Source organism: Ooceraea biroi, chromosome 8 (assembly GCF_003672135.1).
Source record: "Ooceraea biroi isolate clonal line C1 chromosome 8, Obir_v5.4, whole genome shotgun sequence".
NCBI classification, from domain to species: domain Eukaryota; kingdom Metazoa; phylum Arthropoda; class Insecta; order Hymenoptera; family Formicidae; genus Ooceraea; species Ooceraea biroi.
Window position 1 is genome coordinate 15,075,954 of NC_039513.1, and position 18,127 is coordinate 15,094,080.

Genomic DNA, 18,127 nt, shown 5'->3' on the forward strand with positions numbered 1-18,127 from the left:
CAACATATTTTATAAGACAGAATAATGATAGAAAATTATTTTTGGTAGACTTATCATGTCTTTGTATAATTTTATTTATATCTTTGTCAGCGCAATCAATAAGAGTGATATTTGTGTAATCCAACCAAATAAAAAGTAATACTATTAAACTATTATCATAGAGAAAGTATTAAGAGCATGGATAATTCTCAAAATTTAAATTTCTTTTATAACTTTCATGAGAGAGAATGTGTCAGGTCGTGCCTCATCAATGAAGTGAGACCGATATTTGACTTGCGGCGAGATATCTCGAAACGCTCGATCGCATCATTAAGCATATATTGGACACATCAATTTAGTAGACAGTCTTAATTTAAGCTTGCGAGCTTTCGAAAGCAATTGCAGCAGACAAATATGTTTATACAGAAAGCTTTTCATGAAAAAATTATTATATATTTTTATTATAAGCAGATTAAGCGAATTATTCATAAATTGCTATTGGCTAGTATAAATAAAGTACTTAAAGACGCCAGACGCCTTTACAGCCAATCTTATAAAGTTAACTAAAAAAGGAAAATTATTCAATTTATGCCGAAGAAAGAGAAACGAAGGCTGCCAAGATGTAATTATTATTGTAGCCTCATTATTGTTACTACATATTAATTGTTACATATAATAACTAATGTCGGTAAACTTATCTAGCTAGGTTTATTAAACAAAGAGATCTTAATTACTTTGGAAAACTGACAGTAAGTAATATAATACACACATAGATGCCAATCGTTTCAAAAAATGATACTTATCACAAGCATCTGTCTTCATTATTTCTCGCGTCGCATATCCAGTTTCCTATTCTTGATTTCTTCCTTTTTAACCCATTTTCGGCCAGAAAAATGTTTCATTGTTGATATAATAATAATAATTATTATTATTATCTTAACATTCAGATCATTCTAAATGAAATTGTCATAAAAAAACTTTTCTTCTTTTAATTTTCTGAGAATGGCAAAATATTCAAGTTTCTCAGTTTTTCATTACATTTACATCAGAATTCATTAACGCACATCGTATATCGTACAAATGTACATATGCACATTTGCATATATTTCTAATCGTCACAAAAAAAATTGTTAAACGTAAGTTATTTTATTTTCACAACATTGGCCGGAAATAAGTTAATAACAAGTCATGTAAAACGTAAAACGTCCGCGCTCGATGGATTTACCGATTATCTCGATACGGGTAGGAAATGAAAGCGCAATATCGACTTTTTCGTTAATGAAACAAGCTGACTGATAACAGGATAGATAAAAGAGAGTACAGAAATTGGGGCGGGCGACGAGGAGGACAAAATAAGCGACGAACGTCAGCGAGCAGGTGCGAGGAAACTTGGATTACGCGTGGTCACCACTAAAGTAACTACTCTGCATCATGAACAGTTTGTCGATGGGATTGTGGATGGCCGCGTGCAGACTCTGCGACAGTGACGGGGCGTCGTGCGATGATGAACCGTGATGGGAATGCGAAGCACCTTGATGACTGCCATCCGCGCCGCCGCCATCGTTCTCCCCGATATCGAAGCCACCGTCCGTCCCATCCAAGGACAAGTCGCTGCTGCAAAAGCTCTCCCCTGAGTGTCCTGGATACGCGTCTGAAAAGAACAAGACGAAATATAAACGTGTTTGTAGAAAAATGCGAAAATTTTCAATATATTTTCTAGCTATTTTCACCCACAAATGCATAATAAAGCAGAATAATATAGGATATAAAAGATATAAATTTGTATTAATTGTAATTTGTTTATGACATTTTTATCCAAAGATATAATTGACATAACGTAATTGACTAAATTCCAATAAATAGTAATTTCTTTTTAAGAATGGATATTCATGTATTGTACATGAGAAACGAATTTTTTAAATATAATACTTGTTCAAGCCCGCTTAAAGGATTTTAGAATAAAAAAAGCTTATAAGAAAGTGCCGTGTCTCTGTTGGAGACGAAAAGCGGGATAAGCTCTTTTGTGTCTTTAATAGTAGAATATTAAATAGTAAAGTGTTATTACAGTCGAGAAAAAATATTAAAAGCTTCAGAGGCCTAAGATATTAAAAAAAATATCATGCTGTGTCCCATAGAAACTAAAAAAAAATATTTGATCTAAACCTGCGTGAGCGCATGTTGTATGCGGTTCTGTGAGAAAAGTATACATCACACACACACAGCTTCTACCTTTGATATGAAAAAAAGTCGTTAAAATAAACGTTCCATCAACCAAAAACTTTTTATGAAAATGTTCTTAAAATAAATACGTACATGTCACGGTTGTAACGGAATTTTATATAATATTTAACATTAAATTCTCATAATTGCTTTCATAATTATTACAAAGATAAATCTGGAAATCTAAAAGAAGCAATTGGAATTTTCTTATTCATATATTACGAAAATAATGCAAAACTTAGGCTATTTACATGAATTTTTTTATACACGTCTCAGATATTTCCGGTAGCGTCATTAAACAGTTTCACTTGCCTTTCGAATGTTACGTCATTATTCACGATTATTGTATCTTTGTACTTTTATTTTATAGTCGGGCTTTTACTATAGCAATAGAATAAATCCGATTAAGTAGAAAAATCGACTGTAAGTGTGTCAATAATTACGAACGAGGCTCTAAAATATCCGTCCGGACTGCGCGTGCATGTTCTATCAGAACACGTACGCGTTACGCATGTACCGCCTTTGCTATTGATGCGTAAATGAATTTCTACGGTGAGTAAAGACTTACCGTCGGGCGAGTACGGGTTATTGGGGTTGAGCGGTTGGGTGGCTGAGGGGAAGCTAGAAGATTCCCCATCGCGCATGTTCATGGCGTTCAAGTAATGACCTGCGAACGATTAGATTAGACAATTGACATTGAACTCACTCGTTTACCAGGAAAGCCCCATTAACCAGTCTTCGCAAACTCGCGAGTCGATTCGGTTCACGCGAGAAAGACATCGCGTCGCTCTTTTTAACTTTTGTTCTAGCTTTTACACACTTCCACGCTAATTCTACATGATTGTTCCAAATGATTCAATTTATTATTTAATGAACTGAATGATTCAGACAAAGATATCAAATTCGGCTCGATCGCTTGGAAGCGAGGAATTTCGGAATTGGGAATTCAGGGAATCAGACGTACTAAAAGTAACAACAACGATCGAATTCTCGACAGAACTCTGGAACAATGGTGGAACAGGGAGACTTACTGTGATCGCTGTGCGGACTTTCCGCCCTCCGCTCCTCCTTCGGCTCCTTATCGGACCCGGGCTCGGTTTTGGCCTTTCTCTGCAGTTTCTTCATCTTCGCTCGCTGATTCTGGAACCAGACTTGAACCACGCGCACGCTCAGGCCGGTGTCCTTGGCGAGGGCTTCTCGCACTTTTCTGCAGGGCTTCGGCGACACCTCGAAGGACATCTTGAACTGACGTCGTTGCGCGGACGTGAGAATCGTTCGCGGCCGTTTCGGACCCCGACGGCCATCCCGTGGTCGATTCTCGTCCAATAAATCGTCATCTAATAATAATTGAACGCATTTTCATATATTTATAAATCTTTTGCAACGTACAATGTTGATCCTCTTATATTCCTCGTTAAGCTCTTATACAAGTCCCATTTGTAATATCAGTATTCTAGGCAAAATAAAGCAGTGTTTCAAATAGATAATAAAAAAATATTATCAATAAAATATTTAATTAATTAGAAATAATTAGAGTTAGAAATAATTAGAGAGAAAATTATTAAATTAACGAGCAATTTGATTTTGTTGCATATTTGCCATGCGCGAAAATGCGTTCCTGCGTTTTGAATTACGTGCCACCACATGACGGGGGATCGCTCGGCAGGTGCAAGAGGTGTGCAATGGTCGAAGTCGAGCAGTAGATACGGGTGGTTTCGATCAGACAGTGATCCGACAAAGCACAGGCCACGCCTATCGTGTAACGTATGTACCGCGGCAACATGTCGGCCGCGAACAAACGCACCGACCATATACGCGGATTCCATTTTCCGCTTCAGAATATTTCAAGAATTCCATTGTTAAAAATTGTTTCGCCTCGCGAGGATGCGGAACGGCGAAATTGTCGATCAAATCATTGAACGCGATCGTCATTAAATCGTCAATTATTGTTAATAAAAGCGCGATGGAGTGCGATACAGTTGAGGCCGACGCGGCGCAATCGTTTGCGATTCTGTATAATGTGAAAAAAAGAGAAATTATTTTCAGTAGTTTATCGCTTCGCGGAAATTTCTGCTCTGATTAAAAAAAAGGGAGAAAAATTCCATTTAAATTTTTTCGATGCCTCGCTGCTTCAACGTGCGCTTTTATTTCCGATTTCTTGCATTCATATTTCATTCGCGTAATATGTGTGTATAGATATATATGTATGTGTGTGTGTGTGTGTAATATATGTGTGAGGGAAAGAGGGATACGTGTGTAATAGGTGGCTTACAAACTGCTCTTTCATCATTTTCTATCGTCACCAATAGCACATAAAATATCACGTGAAACATGTGCCATAAATTTCCATCGAAATATCAGTCGGTGAAAACGCCATATGAAATCCGTTTCCCTTCCGGGATTAAGCAATTCTGGTACACTTTTATGATGTGTTTGATTCTGTGTGGAAAGATTGGCGAATCTAACGATATTCTCTATTCCATGATGCCGCGAACGATGTAGCGCAATCGCTTTCGATTATTTACGCTTGATTTAAATGTAATTACCTTGGAAAAGGAACAGCCCTGTTTCGAAATTCCTGTAGATTTTTACTTTGGATGTCTTTAGATTGTAGTACAACCTGCGAACAATGCAACAAGGTATGTACAATGCGGTTTTCAGCGGCGTCATTTTATTGTCATTCGACGTACTTTCAAGCATTCCGCGCCAATAATCCAACGGAGACTCGTGAAGTTACCCCGCGGCTAAGAGCTCTCTTGTATCCCTCGCCAATCTCAATTCATCTCAAATCATTAGAATTTCACGTGCGAAACGATGTAATCTCGGTGGTAATCGAACAAGACGATATAAAAGATAACTGAGCAGTTTGTTATCACAGAAACTAAGAAACGAATCAGTCAGATCCTTTCGGGGTTTGTTCTACTTGAATAAGCTATGTCGTGACTAAATATTTTGCAGGATGTCGCTCAAGTTCCACGTGAGATAACGCTTCTATTAGCGATGATAAAAGCAGAACTTGTATAGTTAACATAGAAACAGGAACGATTAAAATAAAAATTGCCTCATGCATGGTAATATGCATCGCACATTTCCACTCTCATGCTAGTTCTTGATTGCGATACGTATTTCATATGTATAAGAATAGCAACATTTTATGGGAGAGAAGCAATTATTATGTCCGTGCATATATACATATATCAAGTTCTTCAATCGTAAAGTATTACAAGATCTAGTAATAAGTTTTACCTACATTTCTTTCAAAATGAAATTCTAATTCAAATTTAAAGTACTTTTGCGTTCTTTAGCGGTTTGATGGTGTTAGAATTTTCAAAAATAACGCTTACTTTGAAATAATGTATCTAACTTAAAAAAAAACTAAAAGAGCAAAAGATATTACAAAATAAGGAATACATTGGACACTGTATATTCTTTACGAATTTCAACAAGAAAAGAAAATCTTTCCAGCATGCCAATAAATCTGTCTTTTAGTCTTTTAGATAAATACTATCGTACTCTAATACAAATACTCATTTGAAGATTTGAAAGTAATTTTGATATCACAAGAGCTTACAGAGCTAGAAATTTCCCAAGAAATGGTTTTCAACTGTTTAAAGAGCTTAGAAAGAATAAAAGAAGAAGAATATAGCTTCCACATGATTGAGCAAATATAGATTGAAAATTTATTAATCACCAGAAAAGTTGCAAAAATAGATAGAAATGTAAAATACTTTAACGATTAATGTTATCTAATTTATTTTTCTTTAAATAAAGACAAAATTTGCAAAAAAAGTATAAAATTTATTAGATTCAACAATTTCTAAGAGGCTATACTATATATAACAGTAATATCTTTAAGCACGTTCATTATATTATTTGTACAACGTGTATATCAAATCAAATTTATGTATAAGTTAAATAATTATAATTTATTCTTCTCCTTAACGAAAAATATTCGCACACTTCGAATTAACTACTTTGTCATCGTTTAAGAACAATCCATATCACATTGCTTTAAGTCATTGTTTAATTTTCAGATATTTGTAGATATAAACTTTCCCCTGCGTGATTAAAATGTGATAGCACAAATCAAGTGGTATCTCTTCCGCAAAAAACGATAAAACGTGATCGAGAGTAGCAACGAAAACTCAACAAACGAGACGCGGTCTATCTGCACACCCACACCCACACACATCAATGGTGATACTCACCCTGAGGACTATTTAGATACATTTCGCGCTCGAAGTCCCGTCTGCAGATCGGCTGGCCCTGTCTGAGGACGTAATGGGCACCCCTTGGCAACGGCTGGCCGCACATGCAACACGCGAAGCACTCCACGTGGAAAACCAGGCCGGACACCGGCCGCATCACTAAGTCCGAGTTGCTGACCTTCTCCAGGCATCGCGCGCACTTCACCCCGAAGATCCTCTCGTAATCGGTGCGGCAGTAAAGCTTGAGGTCGCGGATGAAGCACGAGTGCGAGAGCATCGCGCCGCATGCCGTGCACGAGAGGCACTCCTCGTGATAATTCCTCTCGGCGACTCTCATCATGTATTTGTCGGCGATGGTGCGGCCGCAACCGGCGCAGATCGTCTCCAGAAGACCGGACTCCGTCTTCACGGAAACGGACGGCTCTGCTGAACAAACCGCCTCTTTTTATTAGTCTGCTGCTGTTAATTAAAATACTGCCAGTGTGGTCGTGAAAATACGTTGTTGATATTCATTTTCCTGGCTGAATTTAAGTTTATTACATAAAAAAACGATTACGTTAATGTTATATATCGGAACTTTTAAATGAGCAACTTTATTTTTTATGTAATAAACTTAAATTCAGCCAGGAAAATGAATATCAACAACGTATTTTCACGACCACACTGGCAGTATTTTAATTGGAAAAAATCGCTACGTTTCGACCTTTACTCCGGTCCTTATCAAGCATACAATATCTTATTCTAAAATGTACATAATTAAATTAATGATTTACATCACTGAAATTAGCTAATAAGAAATATGAAAGTACTTACTGGTTAAAAAAGACATAAGACAATATCGAAGTAACGAACTTGCGGAGACACGTCACTGAACGGTGGCAGTCAACAAGTAAGTGTGATCAAGGAGACGATGAGATGTTTGTCTAAATAAGATCGTATGTACCGGGTAGGCTATCCGTATCTTTTTGCAGATTAATCGCGTTACTACTTCGTTTGATAAATAACATCTCTGCCATCTCACGCTTTCTCAAATGTTTTTCTTGATGGCGAACGGCCACATTCGACCAGTCAAAAGTATGACCGTTTTCCATCCTATGCCTGCTAACTACCGACCAATTGTCCTGATGTTTTTTAATATCCGACCTATGTTCGTTAATGCGGACCTTCAACTTGTCTTTTAGTTTGTCCAATGTAGCCAGCTGTTGCAATTTCATATTTCTTATTAGCTAATTTTAGTGATGTAAATCATTAATTTAATTATGTACATTTTAGAATAAGATATTGTATGCTTGATAAGGACCGGAGTAAAGGTCGAAACGTAGCGGTTTTTTCTAATTAAAATACTGCCAGTGTGGTCGTGAAAATACGTTGTTGATATTTATTTTTTATGGCTCTTGGAAAGAGATAAACGAAGATGTTATGGAGGATAGATGTAGAGTTTGAAGTTTGCAGGACACAGAAGGAATAGGCATGACATATGTGAACGTAAAATAGCTTAAGTAGTTAAAGCGAAGATAGAAATAAATATCTGCAAATTAAATTTTTTAAATATTCTTCTTTGAAATTCGGGATATCTATTTAATTCTAATTAATTCTTTTTTCTCACCTGCATTATTGTTGTCGGTTGTCGGCCGAAAAGGAATAGGTGGCACCGTCGGCAAAGGTTGGCCCGATTCACCTTGGCGATTGAAAGAACCAGGAGCGGGCGGATAGAATTCCAACATGGTGCCTTCTCGCTGAAAACTTAAATACGGACGAAAATTCTAGAAGAAAAAAATTCTAGAAGATTCTAAATTTACGAACTTAAAGTTAAAAACTTTAAAAATTCGCTTCAAGTCTTCCTTTGGTCGGCAATAATGAACACTTGAAAATCACAACACTGATATTGCTTCGCAATAGCAATCTTTGGGCTGATCAAGCAACAAAAATAAATTAAATATTGTCAAAGGAAAACTGTAGTTTATCACACGTTTTCCTCTTCTTGTTTAGTTCCAAGTGATCAGTTGGTTCTTCAATTTTCACCGCAGCGAAATTGATTCTCAAACCAATGTGGCAACCATTTGACAATAGATTCACGTACTTCACTTCCGCTCATATTTCTGCCTAATTACAATAAAAATCGCTCCAGCAGTCTGAGACAACACTTTAGCAGATCAGTCCAAAGCTAGATCACCTCGTGTCACTTGCACTTTAATCGATCTTGTTCGAGTAGAGATATCAAACATGTGTCAACTGTGTGTCACCTCGCGTAGCAAGCAGCGGAAGAGCGACAGCAGGATAGCTCGTAAGACGGCTTTACTGCGATCGTAGCTTATCTCTCATCAGTTCTTGGAGGCAACCAGTGCGATGTATCATCCGACTCTCACAGTGAGCTACCAAGTAGCCGGATGCAGGTGTAACGCGAGGCTCTTCCTGGACAGTTTCAGAGTGCATCTAGGTGTCAACCAGGCACCACACTCCGGATACACGGCGTGTCCGTTCTCGATGTTTCAGTCCTTTTCTTTCAGTCCTTCAGCACTTCTCTGTCCTGTCGTCCGTTTCATCCACGGCTCATCTGGCATCGGCACCAAACGCACTCCGTACGTGACAATTCCGTAACGTGTCACCGGCACGAGCTCCGTCGCTTTTTTGACGAGACCCATCGACTCGCCGATAGCGAAAATCATCCCCTTCCACTGTCCATCGGCGTACCCCGTACCCCCACAGCGCCGGCTTCCCCCGGACACCCACCCGTGTCTCGTCTCCGTCATTGGAGATGGACGGGGCATCGATGCGAGGGTGAAGAGGGCGGGTTCATCCCCCCGTGGCAGCCGTGGCTTGCAGAAGCCGACAGTGGAGGCGCGATTGGCGTCCCTGGGAACCGCCCTTGTACAGCCGAACTGGAGGGGGTGAAACGACGCCAGAGGTGCTCAAACGGTGGCGACGTACATGAAAGGATCAATATCTGGCCGACCATTGCCGGATTCAGTGACGTATCTCGCCGAACTCGACAAACATCGAATCTTGCTAATTCTTGATATTACTGAAAGAATCTTATCCTAGAGAAAAGATGAAAATTTGATAATTTACATTTTTTTATTCTTGTCTTTTACGATCACATTGTGCCATTTTTGAGAGATTAATTATGACCTAGAGTTCATTCTATACGATTGTCGAGTCATCCTACAAAATATATTATGAAGAAAATGTTAGTGAAGAAAATTTATAAGTAACTTTATCTATATATATTATTTGAACAATGTAATAAGTTCTTAATAATAATATTATATCATTAATTATACTCTGAATAATTTCATAATATTTAACAAATAATAGATATTTATCATTTTTTATAAGCTATTAAATTTAATGTAAAATAAGAATTGGTCAAGGTAAGATGCGAACAGATGACGTTAAAATCAGAATTTAATTGAATTGCAGGTATTGACACAGCCACTTGTAGACTCAAGCTCCTTGCAGATTGCTCGGAACTGACGATTGGCCTCGACTCCTCCACTCGTGTTTGACGTACAACATCACTTCTCGTGGATATGGCTAATAACCGATGCCACTTTCGAGCGAGACTGCCCCTGGACATATTTTTCCGGCGAAAGTCGGTGCGCGACGAGTATTTGGCCGTTTGTCAGTCCGCGTAAATATGCGACAATGCACGTCCTTTGTACGGGCCGTCTATCGGCGATGTTTGCCAAATAAAAGCCTATATAGGTCTCTTTGTCTCTGTTCCTGTGCTGCGCGCGGTACGAATCCCCCAATGATACGCCTAGTTGGGAACAAAACTACGGCATGCCCCTCCGATGCGCGATACAAAGGGGCATCAAGTTGGCGGTAATGGTGATGCAAAGTATTCGGGGGAAACACGTGCAGCCCAAGGGGGGCCCACCCCCACTGAGGTGCCCCGTTAGCATTCAGACTCGCTTAATCGTACGCGACAGCGACCATACGTTGCTCACGATCGCGATAGATCTTCCTAGTAACTTAATTTTGAAGTCTTAGCGATCTTGAAAAATTACAAATCTTTAATTACAAATTAAAAACTTAGTTTCCGTATTTGTCAGAAAACCCGAAAGCTTTCCTCTTTGATATACGCCGCTAGGAAAAACATTTTTTGCTGAAATTTTGTTAAGAAGAATTTTTCTTTGGAACTAACAAGTTATTAAAACATACAATCACCATAAAAATCGAAATATTTCCTTAGCTTACCTTGTGGTATCTATAATATAAGAAAATGCCTTGGAAATGGAAAAGTTGGCTTAATTTAAACATAATAGCTCTCATCGATGGCATCATCAACACGTTCGACGGCGACGGGGGTTAAATCTGCGCTGTTCCAGATGCAAGCCGGATTCTCGACCTAGAATCCGGTCGGAATCGATCCTGGGGCCTTATCTCAGTACAATGGAAAATTCGGGATGCTCGATGAAACCCTCAGCGTTTTACGGTACGTAAACGCACGAAAGTCGTCGGATGAGATGAAATATGGTCGCTTGCAGGTGCATATCACTCGGCCCGCTCCGGGTTTTCACCCTTCGGCATATTGTTTGGGATGTGACACTAACGCCGTCCGTGTAATTATGCCGATACGGTTCGGGCATTATACTCCGTGAGGGGAATCACCGCCCGCGCGGGCCACCTAAAACACCCTTTGGTCACGCATAGAGAGAGGGTGGCCCTTGCATCTTGCATGTAATTTGCAATCTCAACTACGTTCCTTGCACCGAGACGTCGGAATTTCTTATGAAGACACGAAGTGTTCAATTATCAATTGTCAATCACGAAAATACGAATAACATGATGAATCTTTACCATGTGCAAAACTATATAACATCCTTGTTAAATAAATATCTCGTTACAGCAGCGCTATATTGAAATGTGACGGTATATTTTTATTCGTTTTATGGTTTACGATATATTTTATATATTTTACAGTTTACGATCACGTGATGCAACGACGATAACGCGAAGTTCTGACCTAACATAGCTTGCTGGAAAATTGGATCTCCTGCATTCCATTATGTGAGCTTGGAAAAAATTCGCCATTGTCAAATGGCGTCACCGTCGTTTCTCGGGACTCGGAGGAATCCAAACTAGACGGCCACCCCTCGCCGCCGTCGCGATGACAGGCCGCGGAATGAATTCTAATAACGTGTCCTCTTTAGCCTAGCGCGCACGAATCCATCTTTTGCTAACGAGGGTGGAAGTTCACGATTGCGTCCCAGGAATGCGTGATGACTACTTTGTCAGGAATGCAGCGCAGCGTAGCGCCCATACAAGAACGAAACGAGAGCGGTGTGTGCAGTGGCGGAGAAGGCTCAAAGGTCTCGAGCGTGAGCTTTCGAGCTTTTGAGGCCTCCTACCTCATTCTGCTACCAGGAACTCGAGGGAGATAGCAAGATTGTTTGATAATATTTTGTCCCACTGCACTGTTAGATACAGTATTTAACAAGACAACGTACAATTAGTCTGAAACAACTGTGCTAATAATTAGCTAAATAAAATAATAATTAGCTAATAATATAGCTAAATAACTAAATAATAAAATATAATAATAGCTAAATAAAATAATAGCTAATATTCCACGTTGATAATTAATAACAATTACTATAAAATGAACAATTAGAATAAAGGAAAGAATAATTCCTAGAAATGTTAAATAGAAATTTTAAATAAAAATTGCGTAATTGTAATTTTGTCTCTACATATCGCAGCGATAATCTGCCAGTGGGTATACGAGAAACGTAGCTGAAACGCAGCTTCAGGAGGCGTAGCTGAAAGCAGCTGTGCGCCTCCCTGGAATGCGTCCCTGTTACCCGGCACCGGGATACTGCAGAGAGAGAGACCAAGGAGGGTTCGTACGTTCCTTCCGATCCCGCTACTCTTTGGCATTCGGGCTTTGGCATCGCACGGTTCAATAAAGGAACGCCCACGCTTGCCCCGTCCCTTTCGAGTTCAAAAACCGAATTCTCACCCGTATTACCTGTGACTGTCGGGATTCTGCCTGAACAATAATGCAAAACAAAGCATTGCAACGCATTGTTTTAACGAATAGAGTCACAAGATCCCATAAATCTTCGCATAAAGCGTTGTAAAAATATTGTCAAAATTATACTGCCAAAAATATTGTCCTCTAAAGCACTATCAGAGCCTCCAGTTGTTACATGAATGAGTTTTTAAATATTAGACAGATCGAACAATTTTTATTAATTAAAGAATCATCAAGTTCGATACGCAATTGATCTAAAAAAAGAATATTTCTCCACGAATTATGTCATTGTCGTAATATTAGCACTTAGAGTATAATTGTTGATGAGTATTAAACTACTGTTTACGCATAAATATTCATATCACAATTAAGAGAAATCTTTTTTTCTCTGACGCTCCAGTGATCTTAAATTCAAATCGGAACCGAGGAAAAATTTTTTCCTCTCTCGACTCTCGTCTGGTATCCTTGAAAAATGTATACGAAGCCTTGATCCCATACCTCGACAGGAGTTACACACGAACCGCAGAGTGTCAGGCATATTGCTATTTATCATAATAACTATTCATACCGCCAAAAAAGTAAATATTTCACGACACGAAGAGCGCATCCGATGACAGAGATTGCGTTTCATGCACTGTGTCAGATATGTAAAGCTTACAATATCCCACGTTGTCTCCCTAAACTCCACAATAAAACGGCTAATAATTATTACGTACGAACCTCACTTCCCTCATAGTCAAATTCAGCCGATATTCAGCCTCTTTGGTGTCGTAAATTGCGTTTCTTCGTTAAGGAATTAACAACGCCACGTTTTTAATCAGAGCAATCCAACCTGGAAATATGCACGAGGAACTCCGAGTCTCGAGCAGAATCGGAAGCGTTTTCCGCGCGGAGGCTTCGGCGATGAAGAATTACCCGAGAATCGCCGTGATCGATTACGATGTCGCCGCGCGGTATTTCCCCGATACCAGCCCGAACGCGCAATATAGACGCTTGGCAAACAATTACGCCCCGTCCGCCGCCTCCTCCTCCTCCTCCTCCTCCTCCCGCTTCTTCGAGCCCCGTTTTGCGTTTCTGTCTCTCGGTGAAGAGATTTTGATTCGGGCGCGATTGGGGATTCACCCTCGCTCGACTTCCGCTGAAAAATATATATCGGGGGCCTCGCGACGCGACGCGGCGCGGTGAGCGACGAAGGTGAGCGTTAGATCGCGATTAACAGCGAATTTTGGGACTTCAAAGAGCGATTTTCCACACGCTTGAGCATCGCGATCACGCGCGACCACGCGAGTACACGGGGGGTGAAGCGCGCGTTCGCCACGTGCCGTCACGTGTGAGAGCGCCGTGTGACGTTACACGATCGGCCGCTGCCGATCATACGCCACCCTGTTTTATTCGTTTCCTATTGTCCCCGTCTCTTTCTCTCTCGCCCTCTCTTTTCCTCTCTGTCCCTCGACGGGAGCCGGGAGAAGTAACTTGTCGACGGTGATACGCGATACATAGATATCGTTTTGATATCACGCACCGTTTCCCGAGAGATCGGCTACGGGGGATGATCGCAGGATCAAGATTAACCAGCTCGTAGCTATGAAACACCTTGAAGCGACGGGGGGTGATGTTACGTGAGATGTCGCGCGATCAAACGGAGAATTTAATTATTATTCTCTAAACTAGATGAGGGGTTTAGAAGTAGAGAGATGTACAAGCGGTGAACACTCACTGTAACGGGGTGAACGGACTATGTGCACCCTCATAGCTGGATATTTGGATGAAATAATTCTTCTTCCAAGAATCATGGATGCTTTCCAAAGTGTAATCCATCTATTATAATCGCACCTAAAATCATTAAATTATATTAGCTTTACATGATTAAATAATTACAATACAAAAATTAATTGAATTAAAATCTCTGAACGATATTCTGCATTAAAGCAAACGCATTGCAAGATATCGAAGCGAGCTCAACTAAAACTTTCAACTTATGATCTAAGTTTCATTCTTATGATACTTTAAACAATTTACTGCAGGGCGCGGCGCGAGTAGCTAGCGGGTTCGTTCTCCGCCTGGTCGCAAGGTATTTTATTATTCCACCGATCTCGATGACATTTCATTCCGCGCTGCGTAAATTCTCATCCACGCGGTCCGCCGGGGTTTATTTGCTCGGGAAAATATTCCCAGGTTCGTGCGACGCTCGCCGGCACCCCTGTTTTCTCGGCCGCGTCTCGTCTCGCCAATTTCGGAAACTCGGCCACTTTGCAAATAGTCGGTCGTTCTCTCGTTTATGCGACTCTCGGCTCCGCTGCGGCCAGCCCGAAAAGACATCGCGCGGGCGTTTGCCGGTCGTACCCGACGGGGATTCCCGGGTGCGTCCTATTGACACAAGTCACGTGGCAGGGACGTTCATGGGAACACCCGGATCGAAAAGCCGGAATCGACAGATTGCCACGGCGGAATCGCTACGCTGTTGCCCGCCTACCCCGTCGCGTTTCTCCAGCGAGGATCTCCACTTGGCGAAATGAAATTCGCACTTCGATATCCGGAGGATGCGAGGATCACTTGCCACTGAGGGCGACGCAAAGCGCATTTGGCTGCACGCGAAACCGCCCGAAGTCCTGGGCTTTAATTTTGATTTAAGTTTATGGCCGCGAAGTTCTGGAACGCGCTGCGTACGTGTGTGCAATGTGCATATGTAATATCACAAGCGACGTAGGAAGAGAGAAAGAGAGAGGCAGAGAGAGAGAGAGAGAGAGAGAGAGAGGATGAGTAAGGGTAAGAGAAATTTCTAAACTTAAGTATATTGAATTTTTTAAAATACTTGAAACTCTTATGCAGAGAATTATTGCGATCTCTTGCGATGTTTTTGTAAATGATTAAATTAACTCGCATGTGTGTTGCTTTATATTTAATGCTACATATTTAATGATATACCACGAGTGAATGCTGAACGGGAAGAGAACGATTGGAAACGAGTGGAAAAGTCGACGCTGATGTTTTCGAAAGCGACATATGGAAAAGTCGAAATATGGAAAAGTAGCATACAAATATTATTCTTTGCCGAGATCACGCCAGGCCACACTCTCGATTCATATCCGGTCTGCATAACGTGTTACGTAAACTACGAGATCGAGCGTAGGTGATTTTTCATGGGCTGCTCTATTTGTCAAAAAAAAGACGTGTAGATTTTGCGATGCGCGTGAATTTCTCTTTGCCAGAAAATATGTACTGTTTCGTTGCCAAACGCTTTAAACAAAGCCGCTGACGAAAAACATTCGTGCCGCATTCGGGCGATCGTGAACGCGTAAAATATCAGCAGTTTACGTTCGCGATTCGCGCAGTTCCATATTTCGCGAGAAAATATTTGAAAATGAATTCTTTCACGAAATTACAGTCAATTTTTCTGCGGGGAAAATTGATGGGCGTTAAATATTTGTTATTTCATTACCGTCTAATTACGGAAATATTTTATGGCGCGAATAAAGCGGTTTTTTCACGAAGCTTCAACTCTAAACGAACCAACGAAATTTGGTTTTCATTTCATAGATCGACTCTTACGTTACGTTTTGGAGAGCATTTTGGAGAGCAGTTTTTTAATTTCAAGCCACTTTGCAATACCGAAATGTCATCGTGCACGCATCTTATTTAAATATCGCTGCATGAGTTCTAAGTGTCACTATCTCGCCGGCGGTTTCCCTGAGAATTTCTTTAAGGCCTTCATAAATCCTCGTTTCTTATGTGCAAAAATCAAATATCCACGACTCCCTTAGGCAAGAAACTTTATTCATACGGCCGGAGCTGTGAATAGCGGCGATGTTTGCCGTACCAGATATTAACTGTATCTATGCAGTGTGCCCACTGGGTTCAGGATATTATGATCGTTCTCGGGGCATAATTAGTAATCCCTGGCACGTGACAGCCACGTGACTGCGGCTCACACGACGTATACACCTTGGCCTAGAGGGGCTCATATAAACGATCGTAGGGAAGCGGTAGCAGGGGGTTGAAGATGGTCAGACGTCCGCACGTGTATCGAAAAGCTTCTCAGCAAGTATTGCCGGTTTCATTGATTCATGCGTTCCGTCATACCGGCCTACGCACTCTTTATTTATCGCCTAAGCCTCCCGCTGCGTTTACGTAAATTTTAATGTAAAAAGAAAATTGTTTTCTTGTGAGGACAGCATTCTTCCTTTCTCTTTCTCTCTCTTTCCTCTCCCTTTTTTCTTTCTTTTTTTTGGCCATAAGTCAATCGTACCCCCCTGAAATCAGATCGATAAACTCGATAAACATAATCCACGATACACGCCCGGTCGGCTTCATAACAAATTCAACTTGATATTTATTTCATGCGGAACACGAAATGCCTTCGCTTCTTGTGATCCCGACGGTAGGTGGGAGAATTTTATTACCGTAATGTACGCGAAATTCATTCCATACAAATATATCCGTTTGGGCCGAGCAAATTCTTCGATCGCGGATGCCAAACATTTACGATCATTATGCTGTAGTTATACGTTACTTATTAGGAAAAAGAAAGGAGAGAGAGAAAAAAATGTTTAATACATAAATATTTCATATATGTTTATATACAATAATTTATGTATTTTGTTTTATCAATACTCATTAAGCTAATAAAATAGTCACGTTTTCACGAGGTTTCTCCTGAACTTTATAAAATTGATCACGATATTTACCAACTTTATTCACGAGAGCTGCATAAACATTATTGCGCCACGTGTGCATAACAAAAAATCTAGAAACGCAATAATAATGTATAAAAATATCAGAATCTTTTAGTAATCACGTTACTTCAATGAGATACTCTTACAAACAAATTATTAAAAATATTTCATCATCAGAATCATCGACCAGTCACTTTATCAGCTTCCTTCCAAGCAATACGATACGTGCATTGCAACACGTAATAAATACATATGCGTGGTAGAATGTCTCGAGCGAACATAGGTTCGAACGACGCGTGAACATTCCCACCGTACTGAAGCCCATTTTCACTAAACCGGGGTGCAGGCCGCATTTATAACCGCTAGTAAATGGTCATTAATTATTTATGTGCGGCGAGGAGTAACGACTTCAGCGCGTGTCGAAGCCTTTAGCGGTTCCACCAGCATTATAGCGAAGCCGGTAGGGCGTCACCTTCGCACCTTCCGTTCCCGCCCCAGAAAAATCTCGACGGCTTTATTATCGATATATCAAACCGATCAACCCGGTATATCGATATATCAAAGCAGTTGTGTCTTGACACACGTGCCTCCTAAATCGGCTCATTAAACCGAATCGCGAATTAATTAATTTCAGTTAATGTTGTGCATATTAATTTGATCACTTATGTAACTTTTGGTCTACTTTTGTCTAAACAAAGCGACTCGGGATCGAAGCTTCGCAGAATATTCGCAAAGGAATATAATATTATGTATTTTATGCAGCTTTTAGCGGTTATTTTTAACGTTACACAATAAATACGCCGTACAAGTATGTTAACAAACCTGATAGTTAAGTGGCAGCTGATAACTGCTGCCGGAATTTCGCGTATAATTTTATATAAAAATGTAGCCTCGAAGTTTCTATTGACAAGATATATCGTCATGCTATCGGAGAGCGGCCTGGTTTAATTAACATCGCCGCGCTCTCATATCTTACGTTCATAGGCGCTGAAAATGATAACGGTGTGTGGACAGCCCTCTATTCTCAGGAGATGAAAAATACTGCCGATTATGCGTTATCGTTTTCA

At 40.3% G+C, this 18,127-nt stretch overlaps 1 protein-coding gene across 3 annotated transcripts; it reads right to left on the bottom strand.

The window, feature by feature from the left end:
• Positions 1 to 419: 419 nt before the first annotated feature.
• On the bottom strand, positions 420 to 9,014 carry LOC105285647 (LIM homeobox transcription factor 1-beta). Of its 3 annotated transcripts, none has more exons than XM_011349980.2 (5): positions 8,014 to 9,006; positions 6,408 to 6,833; positions 3,231 to 3,536; positions 2,768 to 2,866; positions 420 to 1,630 (listed from the first exon to the last, which is right to left on the bottom strand). In XM_011349980.2, exons 1-5 carry the CDS (start codon positions 8,129 to 8,131, stop codon positions 1,374 to 1,376), a joined length of 1,206 nt encoding a protein of 401 aa, XP_011348282.1. In that variant the 5' UTR covers positions 8,132 to 9,006; the 3' UTR covers positions 420 to 1,373. The 3 variants fall into 3 exon arrangements, with proteins under 3 accessions (XP_011348282.1, XP_011348283.1, XP_011348284.1); XM_011349981.2 differs by having other exon boundaries at positions 6,408 to 6,830; positions 8,014 to 9,005; XM_011349982.2 differs by lacking the exon at positions 2,768 to 2,866 and having other exon boundaries at positions 8,014 to 9,014.
• Between the last annotated feature and the right edge of the window lie 9,113 nt (positions 9,015 to 18,127).

Excerpts from the sequence above, each read along its gene's own strand:
- LOC105285647 (XM_011349980.2), bottom strand. The coding sequence starts at position 8,131 with ATGTTGGAATTCTATCCGCCCGCTCCTGGTTCTTTCAATCGCCAAGGT. Across the intron at positions 6,834-8,013 it reads AACCGACAACAATAATGCAG|CAGAGCCGTCCGTTTCCGTG; the intron begins GTGAGAAAAAAG and ends CGGTTTGTTCAG. Across the intron at positions 1,631-2,767 it reads TAACCCGTACTCGCCCGACG|ACGCGTATCCAGGACACTCA; the intron begins GTAAGTCTTTAC and ends TGTTCTTTTCAG.